We start from the raw sequence: 16,145 nt of genomic DNA, 5'->3' as shown, positions 1-16,145 counted from the left end.
AGCAAAAATACCTGAAGGAAGTAGAGTGGCTAATCCTGAGGCAACAAGACACAAGACTTCTGTTAAATCCAGGCACTGATGGGATTGATTGGTGTTCTTCTTAGAGGGCTCATTGGCCTAACCCTTCTGCTACATTTTTTTTGTTTTAAGAAAGTAGGATGTAGCCAGTTTCAGATCTGAAAAGTGTGGTTTTTTGTCATGGCTATTTCCACCAAAACGAGCTTTTTAAGCATCCAGGAGGCTATGGAGGTTACCTGTAGTCCAAAAGTATTTTCAGTGTTTTGTGTTTTTCAAAGTAATCTTTACTCAGCAGAGTTTCTTAGGCTATGATTTCTGTTCTTAAGTGTATTAAGCTTTGAGACAAATAGAAATGGGAACTTAAATCTAAATTTTCTTTCATACTTGCAGGTGACTATTCGAGCATCTCTAGGATCTCATCAGTCAGGATCATCAGCTTCATCTTCTATTAGTACAAGCAGTTCCACCTTTCAGTTATCACCTAAATCTAAAACCACAACCACTAAAAATCATAACAAATCTAATACAAATAAATCAAGAGGAAAATCAAAACAAACTGCATCAAAGAAACAAAATGCATGGACCAACAGCAAAAAAAAAAAGGAAGTTACAAATATAACATTTCATCATCTAAGGTAAAATATTAGCATTAAATCTGTCTTTAAGTATGCTTTGAATATAAATGATCATTTAATTGTCCTTTGATAACTTCCAATACTGTAATAAAGATCTGACCCCTCAGGTTTGCAGAAAAAGCAGTTGCATAAATTTTCCTCATACTGGTACTGTGATTAGAATTCAGTATCTTCATTCACCAATTTTAGTGGTGGCAAACCACTTTGTTATGAAGAACAGATGTTCTGGAAACTTCTCTATGCTACATTTAGAATTTTTCTCTGCACAGAGCCACAGACTCTTGAAATACTGACTCATTAGGCAGATTTATGTTTAAAACTGACCTGTGGAGGGGAATACATCTGCCTGAGTGTTCTCTGGAAGTTTTCTTATGGAGGGAAAAATATTTTTTCTTGTTCCTTTTAATTTTTTTTTTTGAGTACCTGTTAGTTAAAAGGTTTAATCCTGTCTGTCCTAGGAGATAACTTATTTTGGGGAGCTAACAAAAAATAATCAAGAAAGTAAGGCACCATTCTCCTAGTAGCTTGTTTTTATCTTTGCAATTTTGGGGTGATTTACTGTCCTTATGTTAATAATTACATGGGTGTTTAATGACCAGAATATAATTTCATTGGCTAGGGTAAATTAGCAGTTTTCTTTGTCAGAGATGTTGCTGACTTTCACAGTGTGTAGCTGTAGGAGACCTCCAAAATCAGCCAGTGAAATTGGGGAAGAGTGGAATTACATTCTTGCTTTGTAGATTTTTCAGAGCTTGTGGGGAATATTGGAGTGACAGAAAAACCAAAAGCTTTTTCTTTGCTAAGTTTTGTGTGCAAGTGTAACCTCTAAGTATTTAGCTGATACATTTTTGAGTTCCTCATTTTTCCCTAATATAGGCAAGCTTGAAGCAAAAAGTTTGAAATAGTTTCTCATCCTAAAGTGTTGCTCTTCACTGTTAACTCTTCCATATCCCTGTCAGGTGTCACTCGGGACATCACAAGTGCATTGAGTGTTACTCAGAAATCAAGGATTTCGCCAACCATTTTCCTGCCTACGTCCACTGTAGTTTGTGCAGATACAGCACCAGCTGTAGCAAAGCCTATGTGAATCACATGGTGAAGTAAGAACTCTTCAAAGGTTTTTACTGGCTTAGCAAATACTTCCTAAATTCGTGTAAGGTGGGCTAAGTGTTTGTTAGCTGAATTTTGAACCGGGTCATCAGAATGTCAGGAATCCGTGTAAGGTTGGATTTTTTACTTTGTAATGAAGGCCTAAACCCCATGTTCTTGTTTTGCCTTAAAAATCCAGTGGTTCAGGCAGTGTTTTGTCTTTGCTTCAGAGTTTCTGTGGGATCTTCCATAATCACTTCAGCCTGAGTTAGGAAAAATGACTAATTATTGCATGTTCTCCAGGTTTCAGATTGAAGCCTCATCTGATTTTATGAGTGCTGAATGCATACAGAGCACAGCTATTGCTAGTGAAATCTCTGCTCAGATGTAAAGATGTCTCAAATAGCATACTCAAGTGGATACTTTTTGCTTATGTTACTTCTGATCATCCACAGAAATAACATCTCATTTTGCAGGAGGTTTGTCACCGCTTGTGCAGCAGCGTAGGGTATTAGTGATGACAGCTGTAAAAAAGCCTGTTAAGAAAACAAATACATTAGTTTTTAGAGCCATAGAATTATACTATGCAATAATTAGACACAGATCACATAGCAGTGACAGTAAAATAAAGTTTTGAAAACGTACTTGTTAATCCTGTGCCCTGAACAAGCCAGCTGTATTGTGGAAAAATCCCAAAGGCAGCTGTCTTTCTAAAGACATGTATGTATAAAATGCCTTGGCATTTGTGAGTGCTAGAATTCTTGGGTCTGTGACCTAAGTCATACTAACTTCAATGCTCGTGTAAGTCCTAGGCTGAAATAGTTTACATGCTTTTATGCATATAATCTACTGTTTGCAGTCTTGAAAAAGATAACAGAAATTATTGTGCTTAACGCCAGTTGTACAAGAAAAAGTTTACTTCAGAAGGGGAAAGAGAAATCTAAGGCAAACTGTTCCTGTTGTGGCCACTGTCCTGGCTGTTTGGTCAAATTCAACTATGCATTTAAAGTAACCAGTCTTTTGTCCCTTGTGCCCTTGATGCACTAATGCTTCTCCTGCTTGGATCCTCTGCTGCACCTCTCCTCACCTCTTTGGGGAGTGTGAGGAAAAAGGAATGGTGAGGAGGGAGACTTGGAGGGTGTTTCTGCAATAGCAGCCCCTGTACTCAGCTGCCTGAATGTGTTTTCATGGGGGAGAACAGTGTTGACACATGTCTGACCTGCATAAGGGACAACTTACAAGTTGTCTAAAAATTGCATTTCTCATGTAGAGCTGTCTCTTTTGGAAGCACAAGTTTGGCAAAGCTTCACTTTTTTGTGGTGCACTCTGTGCCTGCAGCTATGGCTCTTCAAGCCCTAAACTGCTGATGGAAGCAATGTAACTGTTCTTGCAGGACTGTGCCAATGAAATGAAGCCTTTCCTCTCCCAAACTCGTTACTTACTCAAAAGACATTGTTTTAAACTGGAACTGAGATTCACAAGCCTGTAAGCTTTAAGCAACTGATTGTTTAGGAATAATGCAGGGCAGTAATTCAGCCTTCTATTTTTGTGCCTTGTCATAAGCAAGTTGCAGGACCATGGATAGTGTAGGGGATATGAGGAGTAATGTACTCAGGCAAACCAGTTTAAGTGGTAATGTTGTCATATATTTAGTTTTCACAGTGCTCGTCCACGTAAAAGATTTTGGATCTATAAGAAGCAATCAGAAGAGCTACGGTAATGCAGCTTTTTTCAGTTACAGATCATTATGTTTTTACTTTCTGATGTTCATTGATAATTGAGATTATAGGCTCTTGAATTTCTAGGTTTCCACAATTTAGAAAGATCAGAGAAATGAAACTTCCAATAGCAGTGTTCTGGTCAGTGACAAATATATGTTATTTGTCAACATTTATTATTTTTTATCTTAACTATGAGCAGTTTTTAATAATATTTCTATTTCTTCAGTTTTCCATTATTCATAAGGTGCAAAATGGGGAGGGGGTGAGGGAAAGAAAAAAACAACCATGTAAACAAAACCCATCAAAACAGAGAAACTCATGCTTTACAGATAAATTTCTGTCTAAAGTCATGTTCTTTGTACTACATCCAGCATGGAGATGCCCTGGTCATTGATGGGGATTTCCTGATACTAGTTGCAGTAGAAAAAGTAAGAATATGTTTTTATGTGAATAATCTCATCTGAAGTTGAATGAATTTCTTTTTATGGTCTGTCCAGTTGCTGTAAGTTAAGAAAACTGTTGTATTTATACTTCCTTTTTGTTTTTTTTTTCTTTTCTAGAGGCTTGACTGTAGTGTGTCTTAACTGTGAATTCCTGGCTGATGTTTCTGGCTTAGATAGCATGGCCACACATCTGAGTGAGAGCCACACTCATACTTGTCAAGTTATTATAGAGAAAGGTGAGTACATAGAGTCTCTTTTTTACATACTATATCAATACTTAATGTGGATGTCTCTGTTATTGCAGTCCTGTTGTTAGTTGCATTATTTCTGTGTACTTGGATTTGACAGTGAGTACTTCTGTATTTTCACATTTTTAAATAATTTTAATTAAATCCTTTGTTTTTATTTTCAGTTTCTGTAGATATCCCAACTGCTGCACAAGTATCTGAGTAAGTTTTATTTTACTGCTTAATGTTTTTTTCTATTTATTTAGAGATAGATGGTCAAAATTTACACTCTGAACTTGGATTTCTTTTGAATTTCATAGAATTTGAGATGTATGGATGAACACAGGCCCTTACTTTACTAGTGCTTTTTGCTCTTACCATGTCCACAATTACAGGGAGGAAGAGATAAAATGATTACCTACTGTAGCCAAAATCAAAACCAGGTTTTTGTTCAGTTTGGAGAGACATAAATAATTCTTGCAGTGTTGGGACTTCTCAATCCTCACCTCTGAGTCTAGACACAAGTGAGACTGTTACTTCAGTTTACTTTAATATTAGCTTTATTAAATGAGAGTTTTGTGTTCTTTATGTAATATTAATATGAATACCAAAAGAAATGTCATTTACTGAAGGAGGACTAATTCAGTCTTAATATTTTATAAATATCTAGAAATTATTTTCAAAATTATGTTCTTTATATGACAAAAGTATACTGGTTTGTATTAACTTTTTTAATTCCACCTTTCAAAGAAAAATTAGTAAAAATCAGGAGTTTTTAAGGATTTGAAAAAGAACCTGCAGTATTGTGGAGATCATGTTACAGGGGGGTTTTTTAAAACCTTAGAGAAATCAGATGTGCCAAGTCATCCCTGATCATTCTGGAAGAGTTTCCAAGGCTTTACGATGTAGTTTGTGTCTGCTTATGCCTTAATTGAAAGCTCAGAGTCGTGCCAGTTAAATCAAGCATTCATGTTTTCTTCAAACTCTTTCAGAACACAGAAATAAAAATGTCAATACACTGCAAAGAAAGACATTTGAAAAGGTGGTAGAAGATGGTTTAACCCTTAATGAGTCCATGTAGCTTATGGCAGGATTCTAAAAGGGATTTGATAGGCTCATGCATGGTGAGAACTCTTCCAACAGAGCGAGAAGTTCTTAGGCCTCTAAATATAAATCAACTTTCACTGAGTATTGGAAATATCCCAAGTAGATTATTTCATCACTATTTAGTATATTCTTTCTTAGTTTCCATAAAATTGCTAGTAAGAGGGAGTCCTTTAATAGTTTAGCTTTCAGTGAAACTCAACAATGGAAAAATAAAGTGTAGAGCTATGATACCTTTGAAAACTTCAGCTGTTCTACTTGGAGATGGCATTAGGTGTTGGGAATTAATACGTGCTGAAATAGGTGTAAGGAAAGGTTATAAATGTGTTGAATGGTGGCCGAAGATGTACAGCTGTGGCAGGCTGTTAGTACTGCAAAAGGATTTTTCTGTCTTGAATGTGTTGCAGAGATATATGGAAATATTTAAGAATGTTGGATATACAGTATGTATCAGATGGGTGAGCACTGAAAAGATTTGAAATTAAGTCAAGAATGTATGCAGGTTTGTTTCTGCAAGCTGTTAGATTAGGACAGATGCAGATAGCCATTATTTTTGAGAACTCTGATCTTGACATAAGATTAGTTACTGGTACTGCGTGAAGTGATATAAAATCTGTGATGGTGCTTTTTGCAATTGTCATGCTTGTAGAATTGGGTAATTTCCATGACTCTTGTCCTGTTCCATGTACTTATTCTCTGATACTTTGGACAAGAGTATACCATTGCTAAACCCAAGAGCATGAGTGTACCTGTGTTATTTTCAGTACAGAGTACATACAAAAACGTTCATCTTTTTGTGGGATGGTTCTTAACGGTACTCTGTGGTTTGCTGTGGAAGAAGAGGAACTTGCAGGCAATATTCACAACCTTTGCTGTGTAGTTTCTCAGTGATCTGTGTTTCTTCCCATTCTTTGACCGATAATTCAGTGAGGTGTGACTTGTTTATGGGGCTCTTCAGAATCACTTCATCGTCGGAAACAATGACTCACAATTACAGTCTTGAACGCTTTTGGATCTTCTCTTGCAACTCTCAAATGGTATCTTTTGGTGTCTTTCATTATATATCAGATGGTCTGTATGTGTTGTAAAACTCATCTTTATTGCTAATGACCAGACATGTTCCATGAGCTCTGTTACTGAGGCTCTCTTTGGACCAGAATCCTGCCATTAGTAATACAGATAATCTAGCTGGGGATGTTCCAGCAGAAATTGCTCTTTAAATTTTTACGTAAAATCACCTTGTTTATTTGGTGACCCACCTTGTGCTGAGGGAATAAGGCTTGATAACTATGCCAGTACTCTTCTAATGCTCAGCTCTGCTTTGCACAACCATTAACATATTTTTAAATGAACTGACAGAAGACATTTTTGTTGCAGGGGATTTGAAAGTGAGCAGGTATCCTATACTGCCTTGGCTCACTGATACATCATTGTGGACCAGAAAATTGAACCCTGTCCAGCTTGGGATTATTTTGGTATGTAAGCAAACAAGGATCTGACCAGACCTTTTCGTTTTCCTTCATGCATTGAAGCTGTGGTGTTCTCTTCTTGCATCTTATAGACAATAGGTCTGGTCTTTTCTTCCAGTATTGTAGTCTGGCAAAGGCCCTTCTGTGATAACGTTCTCTGCTTTGCAGCATTGACTGGCAGCTTTCTGGGGGCTGTACTCCTTTGAAGAGAGGCTTACCAGGAGTTTCACTTACATGGTGCAGTGTTTCTCTGCTGCTCATTTGCAGTGTTTCTTCCCTGCTCCAGTCTATCAGTATCATCCCAAGCTGGAGTAGTGTGTAAATGGTGATGTAAATGAAGTAGTGTGTAAAAAGTGTGTAGGGTTGACATCAAGACCCATTTAGTTCTGAACTTGATGCCAGCTTCTAAAACTAAAGGGATTTGTCATTCTTTTTGGGTGCTCACTAAAACATACAAGTCCTGATCTATTTAATATTCAAGGAAGTTGCATTTTTGTCTGCCAGTGACTTTATGGTGTACAGTGGCGAAATGTGCTTTGGATGACTTCTGTGGCATGTAACTACATAAACTGAATCTTGGCCAAAGGAATTTATTAGCTGCTTTACTCTCTGGTAGCTTCTTTTTGCTCCTAAATACTGTGGGAGGAAGAAAGCATGTAATGGAAGTAGATACATTTTTTGAGCCTTGATTCTGAGGGTGGAGCAGCTACAGTTCCAGTTCATTCTCACCTTGTTCTTTTGGTATCATCTCTCATCTTCAAGGATGCTCTACTCAAGCTGCTGAGACATCTGCTTTTGATTTCACTGCTTCTGACTTCATCTTCAATTCTAGATTATCTATGGCAAGTTTATCCATCAGCAGGTTGTCTGGATATGTGATGAGCTTTCCTTTTGCCATGCTGAACATTTAACGTTCCTCCAAACTCAACCTTCCTGCTTACAGTGGACATGTCTTGGTTGGATCTCTCATTTACTAGCCTCCAAGCAACCTAAGAGATAAAGCTACTCTTGCTCTTAGAGCAGGCACCATTATAACCTCCTAGTTATGAGACATTATTTTTGGTGAATGCAAGCTGTCCTTGATTTGCAGCATTTTCTACGTAATCAAGTTTTCTGAGATTAATTCATTGTTACCAGTATTTTTGTCCTCTTCACTTTTAGTATTCAAACAGTCACAGTTTTGGTGATAGTGAGCTCCTGCAACCACTGTGGTATTGCTAATAATGGCAGGGATTGTGTCATCCATTGTCTCTTATGCATATTTTGTGGTTGAGCATCTGCACGTTTACTCAGTAACTGTGAAGCCTCATTCCTTTTGCTACTTTTTTTCCTTCTGACAGAAGCTATGTTCCATCTTGAATGCTGCTGTTCAGCTTCAAGCATCACTTACCTACCACAGGTTTTTCTTGCAGGACTTGTTTCTGTTTTGACACAGCAGCATTCAAAAAAGCATAGTGAGTTTGTGTTTTCATTGTGAACATGCTGTTGCATTTCAGAGGAAGTTGAATCTGTGATGTCTCACTTTCATTCAGATTTCCAGCAACAACAAAAATGGAATGTGACTGCAGATTTTTGTGACTTTCAGAAAAATTCTCTCAGAGTTTCCCAGAAATGACTCTAGGTAGACACTTGGATTTGGAGTTACATGAATTATACATCTTTTGAATGCTCATTTGGAATATTATCCTGTGGTTCTTTTGCAGCTTTGCTACAGAAGTTTAAGTTTCAGACTCGCATTTAAAACACTTGCAAGCTACATACAGGTTTGACAGCTCTGTGCAAGTAGTTCCTGTAGAATGGATTGGCATTGTGGCATCCTGTTTCCATTTGGGTGAGGATCTCAGAGAAGTTATTCACATGGAAAACTCATAATGTAAAAACACTTCTAAACCATGCAAGTAGAACCTGCCTGACTGAGTGTTAAACCTCTCTTATGGTCCCAATGACTTACATAAATTATGCAACATATTGGGCCACATCTGCAGGGACAGAGCATGAATATGTGTGGTATAACCAGTTTAGCTTAGGGTCAAAGAATTAAGACTTCATTTGTACCTTAACCTGCCTCTCTCCTGTTATTTTTAGCATGTTGAGTGTCACTGCTTAATTAGCCAATTATGCCTTAACTGGTTTTTTTGGAAGCCTTTTCCACAAAGTAAATGTTTGTTTCTGTTATTGTGTTAAATGCAACTGTGAGCTTTGTGAGCAGTGACACTTCACTGCTCATGATACTAATAGGTTATTGTGTACTGTCTTCATCACTAACCTCATTTTACAGGTGAGAGACTGGAGACAGAATCAAGTAACATTAACATCACCATCTTTCCTTTCTTCTTCAGTTGTTAACAGTGTAAAACACCTTAACATAGAAGCAGCTTTTCTTCTAACTATGCATTCAGGTGCACCTTTCCAGGAAATGCTCATACAGTCAGATACTTGGGGGACAATTGTGCTTCATGAATCATAAACTCTACTTAAAGTTGCATCTTTCAAAATAGGGAATTCCTGTTAAAAGGTGGGATTGATTAAAAAAAAAACCCCAACACCCAAAAAACCCAAACCCAATGACCTTTCCATGTATTTATAATGCTGGATGTGGTTCAGTTGAGTGACTGGAAGGTACCTTGAACCACTTAAATAACAAAGTTTTTTTCTAGAAATTCTTCAAGCTACTGTCTTCCCAGAAAAGGTTATGATTGTTTATGCTACATTTCAAGATTTTGATTAGCTGCTAGAACATTAGTGTAAGAAGGTGCTCATGGTGTGCTGAAACTATGTGCTAAAATTCTTTAAAAGGTCTGGGTTTAGCACCGTTTTCTTGGATTTAGGAAAATAGGTCCAGTTGATACAGTATACAGTTTTCATAAAAGTTAAGTGGTAAAGCTGTTTTTTATGTCAAGTATTTTGTACCCTGTAGCCAACCATTAAGACTCGCTGAGGTGGTGAATAATTTAATTTATGATTAATAACATTATTTAAGTATAACAAAGGAAGCGCCATACTTCAGCAGATAAAATTTGCCTTTAATGCAGCATCAACAAAGAAGATACAGGCATAAGCAATTTTGAGGGGTTTGTTTAGTTTGGTTTTTTTTTTTATAAGAAACCTTTGAAAGGTTAGATTTTATTAGAAGTGATGACTTAACAAGGTTTTGTAGGAGACATACTTGCTATCGCTGCGATAACATTTTTTTAGAGAAACAGAGAAAATCAATTTTAGTGATGTTGGGATAAGCTGCTTAATTAACGTGGGTTTACAAGTCAATAAATTTAAATAATTTATAGCTCATCTAATGTAGGTACTGTGCCTGTAAAGGTATTTTGTGGGAAGTGTCTCCTCCAAACAATATTGGAGGTCAGGTGGGATGTTTTACAGCTGTCCCAAAGCAAACTGCAGCTGTGTTCTGGGTGTTTGGGTTTTGGCAGACAAATAGAAGAAAACTGAGCTTGTGTTGTGGAATTCTTCTGTCCGGTACCTTTATGCACCTCATTTAGCATTTCAGATCTTAAATGCTTCAGTCATGGTTTTAAATAAGGCTTTTATGGTGAGCAGATCATTCCTCAGATAGAATTGCAGTGAGCATTGGAATAAAAGTAATGCTCACCATCTTAAGACTGTTGCTTACTGATTTTTATGAGGCAAGATAACTGGAATAGGTTACAAGTTTATCTTATAATTTCTGTATACCTCACTTTCCTCAACTTCACTTGGCACCTAAATCTTGCATTTTCTGTACAATTCTAAGCATTCACTGACATCCCCCTTTCTGTATAATACAGTTGTTCAAATTCTCGCATTTTCCAGTATTTTTGATGTCTGAATTTTTAGTTTTCTTACACTGTAACAATGGTTTTTTGCCACATAGGGTAGTAAGAATACTTCTCATTCCTAATACTGGATAGAAGGCTTTTCTTTTTCAGCTACTGATGTACTAAGAGAGTGAATTCTTGAAATACTTACGATTTTTCTTTTTATTGTGGCATTTTAGTGCATCACTCTCACTAGGGTTTGCTTATTCATCTGCAGTTCTCAGCAGAGGTGAATTATTTCACTGGAGAATTGTTCTATCTAAAGGAACTGACTGTTGTGCTCAGCAATCAGAAATATCACTGTTGTTTGTGGATAATTGTGATGTGTTTGTGCAAAAGCTTGTTTTATTTTTGTACTCCTTCATTAGTATAAGTGACTCACAGGAAGGTATCTTCTGCACAAGAAATGAATATATATATATATATACATATATATTTCTTTTTCCCTTCCCCACCACTTCTTGGATGAAACTGGGATTTTTGATTACTAGAAGGTGAGGAAGATGGTGATCAATTTGTTTTATATGCTAAGGGCAGATTTGTGCTTGGAGGAGTTTCTTGGTGTTAATCTTGTGTGTGTGTGTACACATATATGTGATCCATCTGGATGGAACACTGCTCTTTGTGTGATAATGAGGCATTAGTCATCCCTTTATTTAAAACTTTTCTTTTCTTTGCATATCTGTGTTCAAACCTTCCCACATAAAGCACAACACTGTGCCCATTTGCTCTGCAAACTGTATGTCGCCCTTCAGGCTGCTTGTTGAAAAATAGTAGCTAAAGGTGATGTGTGTATACACTGTTCCTTAAGGATTTGACTGGATTTTCATATGAAAACAATTCTCAATATTTAACTAGTATTTATAGGACTCTGTATGGCTGAGGTGTTTCTCTGGAATAGCTGAGGTCATTAGGAGCAGTTATGGCACAACCAGATATGTCAACCACAGCTCATGGGGGCTTCTGAGTGTTGGCTTTTGAGGTGGAACTTAGTCTTGAGTCTTCCCTCAAATAATACCTTTTTTCCCCCTTTTTTTCTAGAAATCTGAGAGAGAAGAACTTAGATAAATTGTTTGTGTATTTGAGAATGTCATATACTCGTTAGCTGGTCCACTAAATGGAAAAAACCCCTAACATTTTCTGTTTGACTGAAGTAGCAAATATAGGTTGTAATTTGGAAAAGAGGTTGGCCTATCGTTCATTTAGATTTTGAGTGAAAAATCAGTGTAGCAGAATGAAAATATTCTGATGACTACCTCAGTGAGCAGTAAGATTTCACCACTGAAGGATATCTCAACAGCCAAACAGGAAATCTTCAACACCACTCTTTTATCACTTTGCAGGGTACAACCATGTATCGCTTTATTTTGTTTGTTGTAAAAGTAACTTGTTTGGTTTGGTTTTCTTTTTCAGCAAACAAGAGCACGACTCTTCAGATGAAACAAAAAAATGCAGTAGAAATCCAACTACAAAAGGTGCATCTGCTGAACAGAACGAAGAAGACTCATCACTGTCAAATACAGAAGATGTTCCTAGTTTTGAACTCCCTGGCAACAGCTCAAAGAAGTCTTTGCATGAGAAAAGAGCCTGTTGTGGTTCAGATGATAATAACAAACAGTTAGATGAGAAACAAAAAGGTATTCCTGATGAAAGTGAGTTGAAAAGGTGCCAAAGTTCAGGTGATGTTCTCTTGGATGAGCAGACTAAAGTCCGGAGCTTGGATGAAACTACGCTGTCAGCGATGAACGTGAGGGACTTAAAGCTGACCTTGGGTGAGGATGTGAGTTTTGAGCAGTTCTTCAGGAAGAGAGATGAACCTGAGTCTGTTGGTTCTGACATTAGTGAACAAGGTAGTATTCATTTGGAGCCTTTGACTCCATCAGAAGTACTAGAGCATGAAGCTACTGAGATCCTTCAGAAAGGTAATGTCACACCTTCATCAAAGACAGCCGGACAGCTCACGGAACAAACAGATGAGGTTTCTAAGGAAAGCAATCCCAACAGAATGGAGACAGCTGTAAACCAGACAGAGGAAAATGAAGCAAGCTGAAATTGTGTCAATTTGATTGTTATGAACAGTGGTAGGAACACCATGGACCATTCCTGATGAGTGTGCTTATGGATGCTAAATATTAAAAAAGGGGAGGGGGGGGAGAGGGAGGAGAGAAAGAGACACCAAAGGGAAGTTCTGCATATGGAGATAGCATGTATGTGTATGTGTGATTAACTGAACTTACAGAAGGTAGCAAGTTCAAATATACCTTCCTGTCTCTTGGATGTGATATATTATTAGATTGATATTTGAAAAGAGGTATAAATTCTAATTTTTTTATAGTTAACTAGCCCAGGATAAGGTGATTTGTTCGCCCAGAAAGTATTTTTTTAAATTCTTCAGTGTGAATATCATTGAACAGTAGAATTGAGTATGAACTTACTTCTGATGCTGAAGCGGAGCGCACTTGTCATCAGGGCTATTGGTCTGCTGATAATTTGGGTAAACATAAACCTTGGGACTTGGTGTCACATTCCTGTCTGTAAAAGCATGTAAACAGAATTATATGAATCTGTGCACCTCTGTACAGGTATAATCCTGCCAGGCTGTAAGCTTACCTTAATAAACTTTCAGTGAAAGTGGAATTATTACAATAAAACTATATATTTGTGGGGTTTTCACTGTGCAGGCTGTGCAGAAATACCGAACATAGTTGTATAAAGTAGAACATAATGTTGAAAGTACTGTAGCTGTTAGGCTTTTACCATTGGTTTTCTGATTCTTAGCCATAGACACGTAGGAATGGTCTGTAAGTCACACCAAAGTATGGTTTTAATGTAAAAATGGTATTAAGCAAAAATAAGGAAACCCCCAAACTGGAGACACCACTTGGTGTGTGTTCTGCCATTTTACAGCTGCTACTGGCTAACTTACACATAGAACACAAGGTCAAATTGTACAGTTCAATTTCAGGACTTTTTGTAGTCTTAAGTTATGTACAGAAAGATGGCTGCTGGTTTTGGGTTTTGGGGATTTTTTTGTTTTGTTTTTTTTTCCTTTGGTTTTGGATATTTTTTTTTTGTCTTCTAGTTAGCAGCAGATATAGGAATGCATATGATTAACGGTAGCTTGCTCTTAGGATTTCATTGCTCCATTGGAAGCATTCAGAATGTGCTTTTGACTTACAGTTTTGTTTCTATGGATGCTAAATGTTTTGAACAGCTGTTAAAGCACTGCTGTAAATTATTACTTTTTAAGTAAATATTTGCAACAAAAATTTGTCTTTGTGCATAATTTATGCTCAGCTTGAAACTTTGGCCAGAGCCTTCTCCCATTTTTAAAAAAAAGATTTAGTGACAGTTCCAAAAAATATGTAACTTCAATATTGTGAATTTGAGACATGTTTGGTTGGGGTTTTTTGTTGGTTTTTGTTTTGTTTATATAGAATTAAATGAGCAAGTGCCTTTGCATAAACATATTTTTGTACCTGTGTATTGTGGTATGATGTGTTAACCTTTCCAGACTACACAGATATTTTCTGGCCCCTCTGCCTGCAGCTGAAGTCTACTCTGTCCTCCTGAGTTAGCTGGGCTCTGCTGCTAAATTAACATTTAGAGACCATCCATTGTTGGAGCCTCTAAATAAGATCAGTCTCAACCTCTCAAAGTTGCTTCAAACTCTGAGGAATCCTATGATTTAAATTTTGAATTGCATCTTACTTTTCATCCATGCAGGTATAGAAGACTTCTAAAAAGAAAAGTGGAACAGTTTACATAGTCACAGCTCTTCGAGATCTGCCTCTTCAGGAACTTCAAATATCAAGATATGTGAAAGGGCTGAGAGCAATAAGTTGCATTATTCTTTTTTTCTTTGAAGATCTTGGTGAAATCATTAAGTGGTAGTTAGATGAACCAGTCTGATGTCTTCATGCTTTTACATGTGGAACATAGTCATTGTGGTGCTTTATTTTATACAGTTTGAAGCACTTGGTCAGCTACAGACCTGGATGTGTTTGTTACCAGGCGAGTTCCTGAATGCATCTGTGCTTAAACCCAGGGAAACCTCTATAGTGTTTTGAATCTGATTGATGATCTTCCATGCAAATTATATATTTTGAATAATGCTCTCCTATGTGTTTTGGGAAAGATTGAGTTCAACTGGAACCAGTTGTACAATACTTGCTTGTAAATTCGTCACATTTGTCTTTTATTATGCAATTACATTTTTAAAACATTTACCATTTTCATAATAAGAATTGGGAAGGATTTGGCCATGTGCTGCTGAGAAAAGTGTGAAAATAAACCTCAGGTCTAAAAATCTGCATATTTGGGGAAGTACATCGATATCATCTCAGTTACTCAATATATAAATCATTGTTTGTTTCAAACCTTGTTGAGAATGCAAAAGGTAATGGTAGGTACAAACCACTCAAATGTCTGCTGGTCCTTGTGAAGGAAGAGGTGAAAGAACTAGATGGTTCTAGCAAGTGCATCAGCTTTAAGAAAGCAAGGAAGGTATATCATGAGAACACTGCCATGGTATTATCATGAAGGAGAAAAACTAAAATTTCTTACTGTTTTTCCTGTATGAAGATTTGCTGACTAGACACTGTAGCAGACTGCATAAGTATAAAGATGAATTTCTCTTGTGTTATTTGGGAGGTTTCCCAGAGGTAAGTTGAATTGATACTTTTGGCTGAAGCCACTCTGGAGGATCAAGTTACACCGAAAGCATTTGGAGTTAATTGAACATGTTGCACATAATTCAGTTTGTTGTTTCTGAGTCATTTAAAAGTTGTTTTTCCATTCAGCCATCAGTAGTTCTTTGCCATCTCTCTTTCTGTACTTAGGCAGTTTACCTCCAGTTTTTGTTGCCTTACCAAAAAACAGTCACTTAAGTTAATTCCTGGTGTCCATAGTAGAATCACCCTTTCCCCTCATCTCAGGAATTTTATCATATTTGCTTGAATAATCATTGCAGATTGTTTATTTTTAAGGAAGTCATGTGCCATGTGTATGCTGTCTACATTATTGACATTTAATGGAAATCTGTCATTATTAGCTCTTGGTCAGTGAGTGTTCAGCCACTTGGATCTTCCTCCAGTACAGCCTGGGAGAGAAACTTTGGCTGACTTGTGGTTCAGGTTTTCTTAAACAGAATGGATGAGTAAACCCAGAAAAAAAATCCAGTTGTAGCACATAGTGAATTCTATGTATGTTAAACAAGTTTTTATAACAAAACTATGTCCACTTTTCTTTTCCTGGGGCAGAGAGAGAGGAGCTCTGGGCAATGTGTTAAATCTCATTTCCATGGTGCTTTACTGCTTGAAGGAATCAGAAACTGAAGGTCAGGGGAAAGAATCTTGACTAACACATTCTGCAAAACCTTAAATAAAAGATCTTAAAGCTTTTCTGTAGGCATTAAGCATTGTTATTTATATGCTGGCATGTAGGCAGCAGGGTTTTTTTTATGTGTTAGGATATACTAGTACTCCACCAAAGATTATGGCCTTAGGCTGTCACAGCAATTTTGTTACAGACTGCTTAGAAATTTTTGTGTAGGGGAAGTTTTATACCTGGTTGTTTACTTTGTTTTCATTAGTGTTGATTTTTGAGGCTTCTGAACTGATTTTATCTCG

General features: G+C 37.0%; 1 protein-coding gene across 4 annotated transcripts in view; it reads left to right on the top strand.

Moving 5' to 3' along the window:
- Window positions 1–13,784, top strand: part of ZNF280D (zinc finger protein 280D) — a 38,571-nt gene extending 24,787 nt beyond the window's left edge. For 3 of the 4 annotated variants that reach the window (XM_018069792.1, XM_018069791.2, XM_029958735.1), the window contains 6 exons: window positions 409–653; window positions 1,613–1,753; window positions 3,396–3,458; window positions 4,024–4,142; window positions 4,319–4,355; window positions 11,929–13,784. In XM_018069792.1, the coding sequence (XP_017925281.1) occupies window positions 409–653; window positions 1,613–1,753; window positions 3,396–3,458; window positions 4,024–4,142; window positions 4,319–4,355; window positions 11,929–12,565 (1,242 nt within the window). In that variant the 3' untranslated portion in view covers window positions 12,566–13,784. Of the gene's footprint in view, window positions 1–408; window positions 654–1,612; window positions 1,754–3,395; window positions 3,459–4,023; window positions 4,143–4,318; window positions 4,356–6,614; window positions 6,713–11,928 lie in introns of all 4 variants that reach the window. The other variant, XR_001920279.2, reaches the window with a different exon arrangement.
- Window positions 13,785–16,145: the final 2,361 nt, after the last annotated feature.

This window comes from Manacus vitellinus, unplaced genomic scaffold, assembly GCF_001715985.3.
Source record: "Manacus vitellinus isolate BGI_N305 unplaced genomic scaffold, ASM171598v3 scaffold_16_pilon, whole genome shotgun sequence".
In the NCBI taxonomy this organism is placed as follows: Eukaryota; Metazoa; Chordata; class Aves; order Passeriformes; family Pipridae; genus Manacus; species Manacus vitellinus.
The sequence above is the reverse complement of the archived record's forward strand: the minus strand, read 5'-3'. Positions and strand labels throughout refer to the sequence as shown.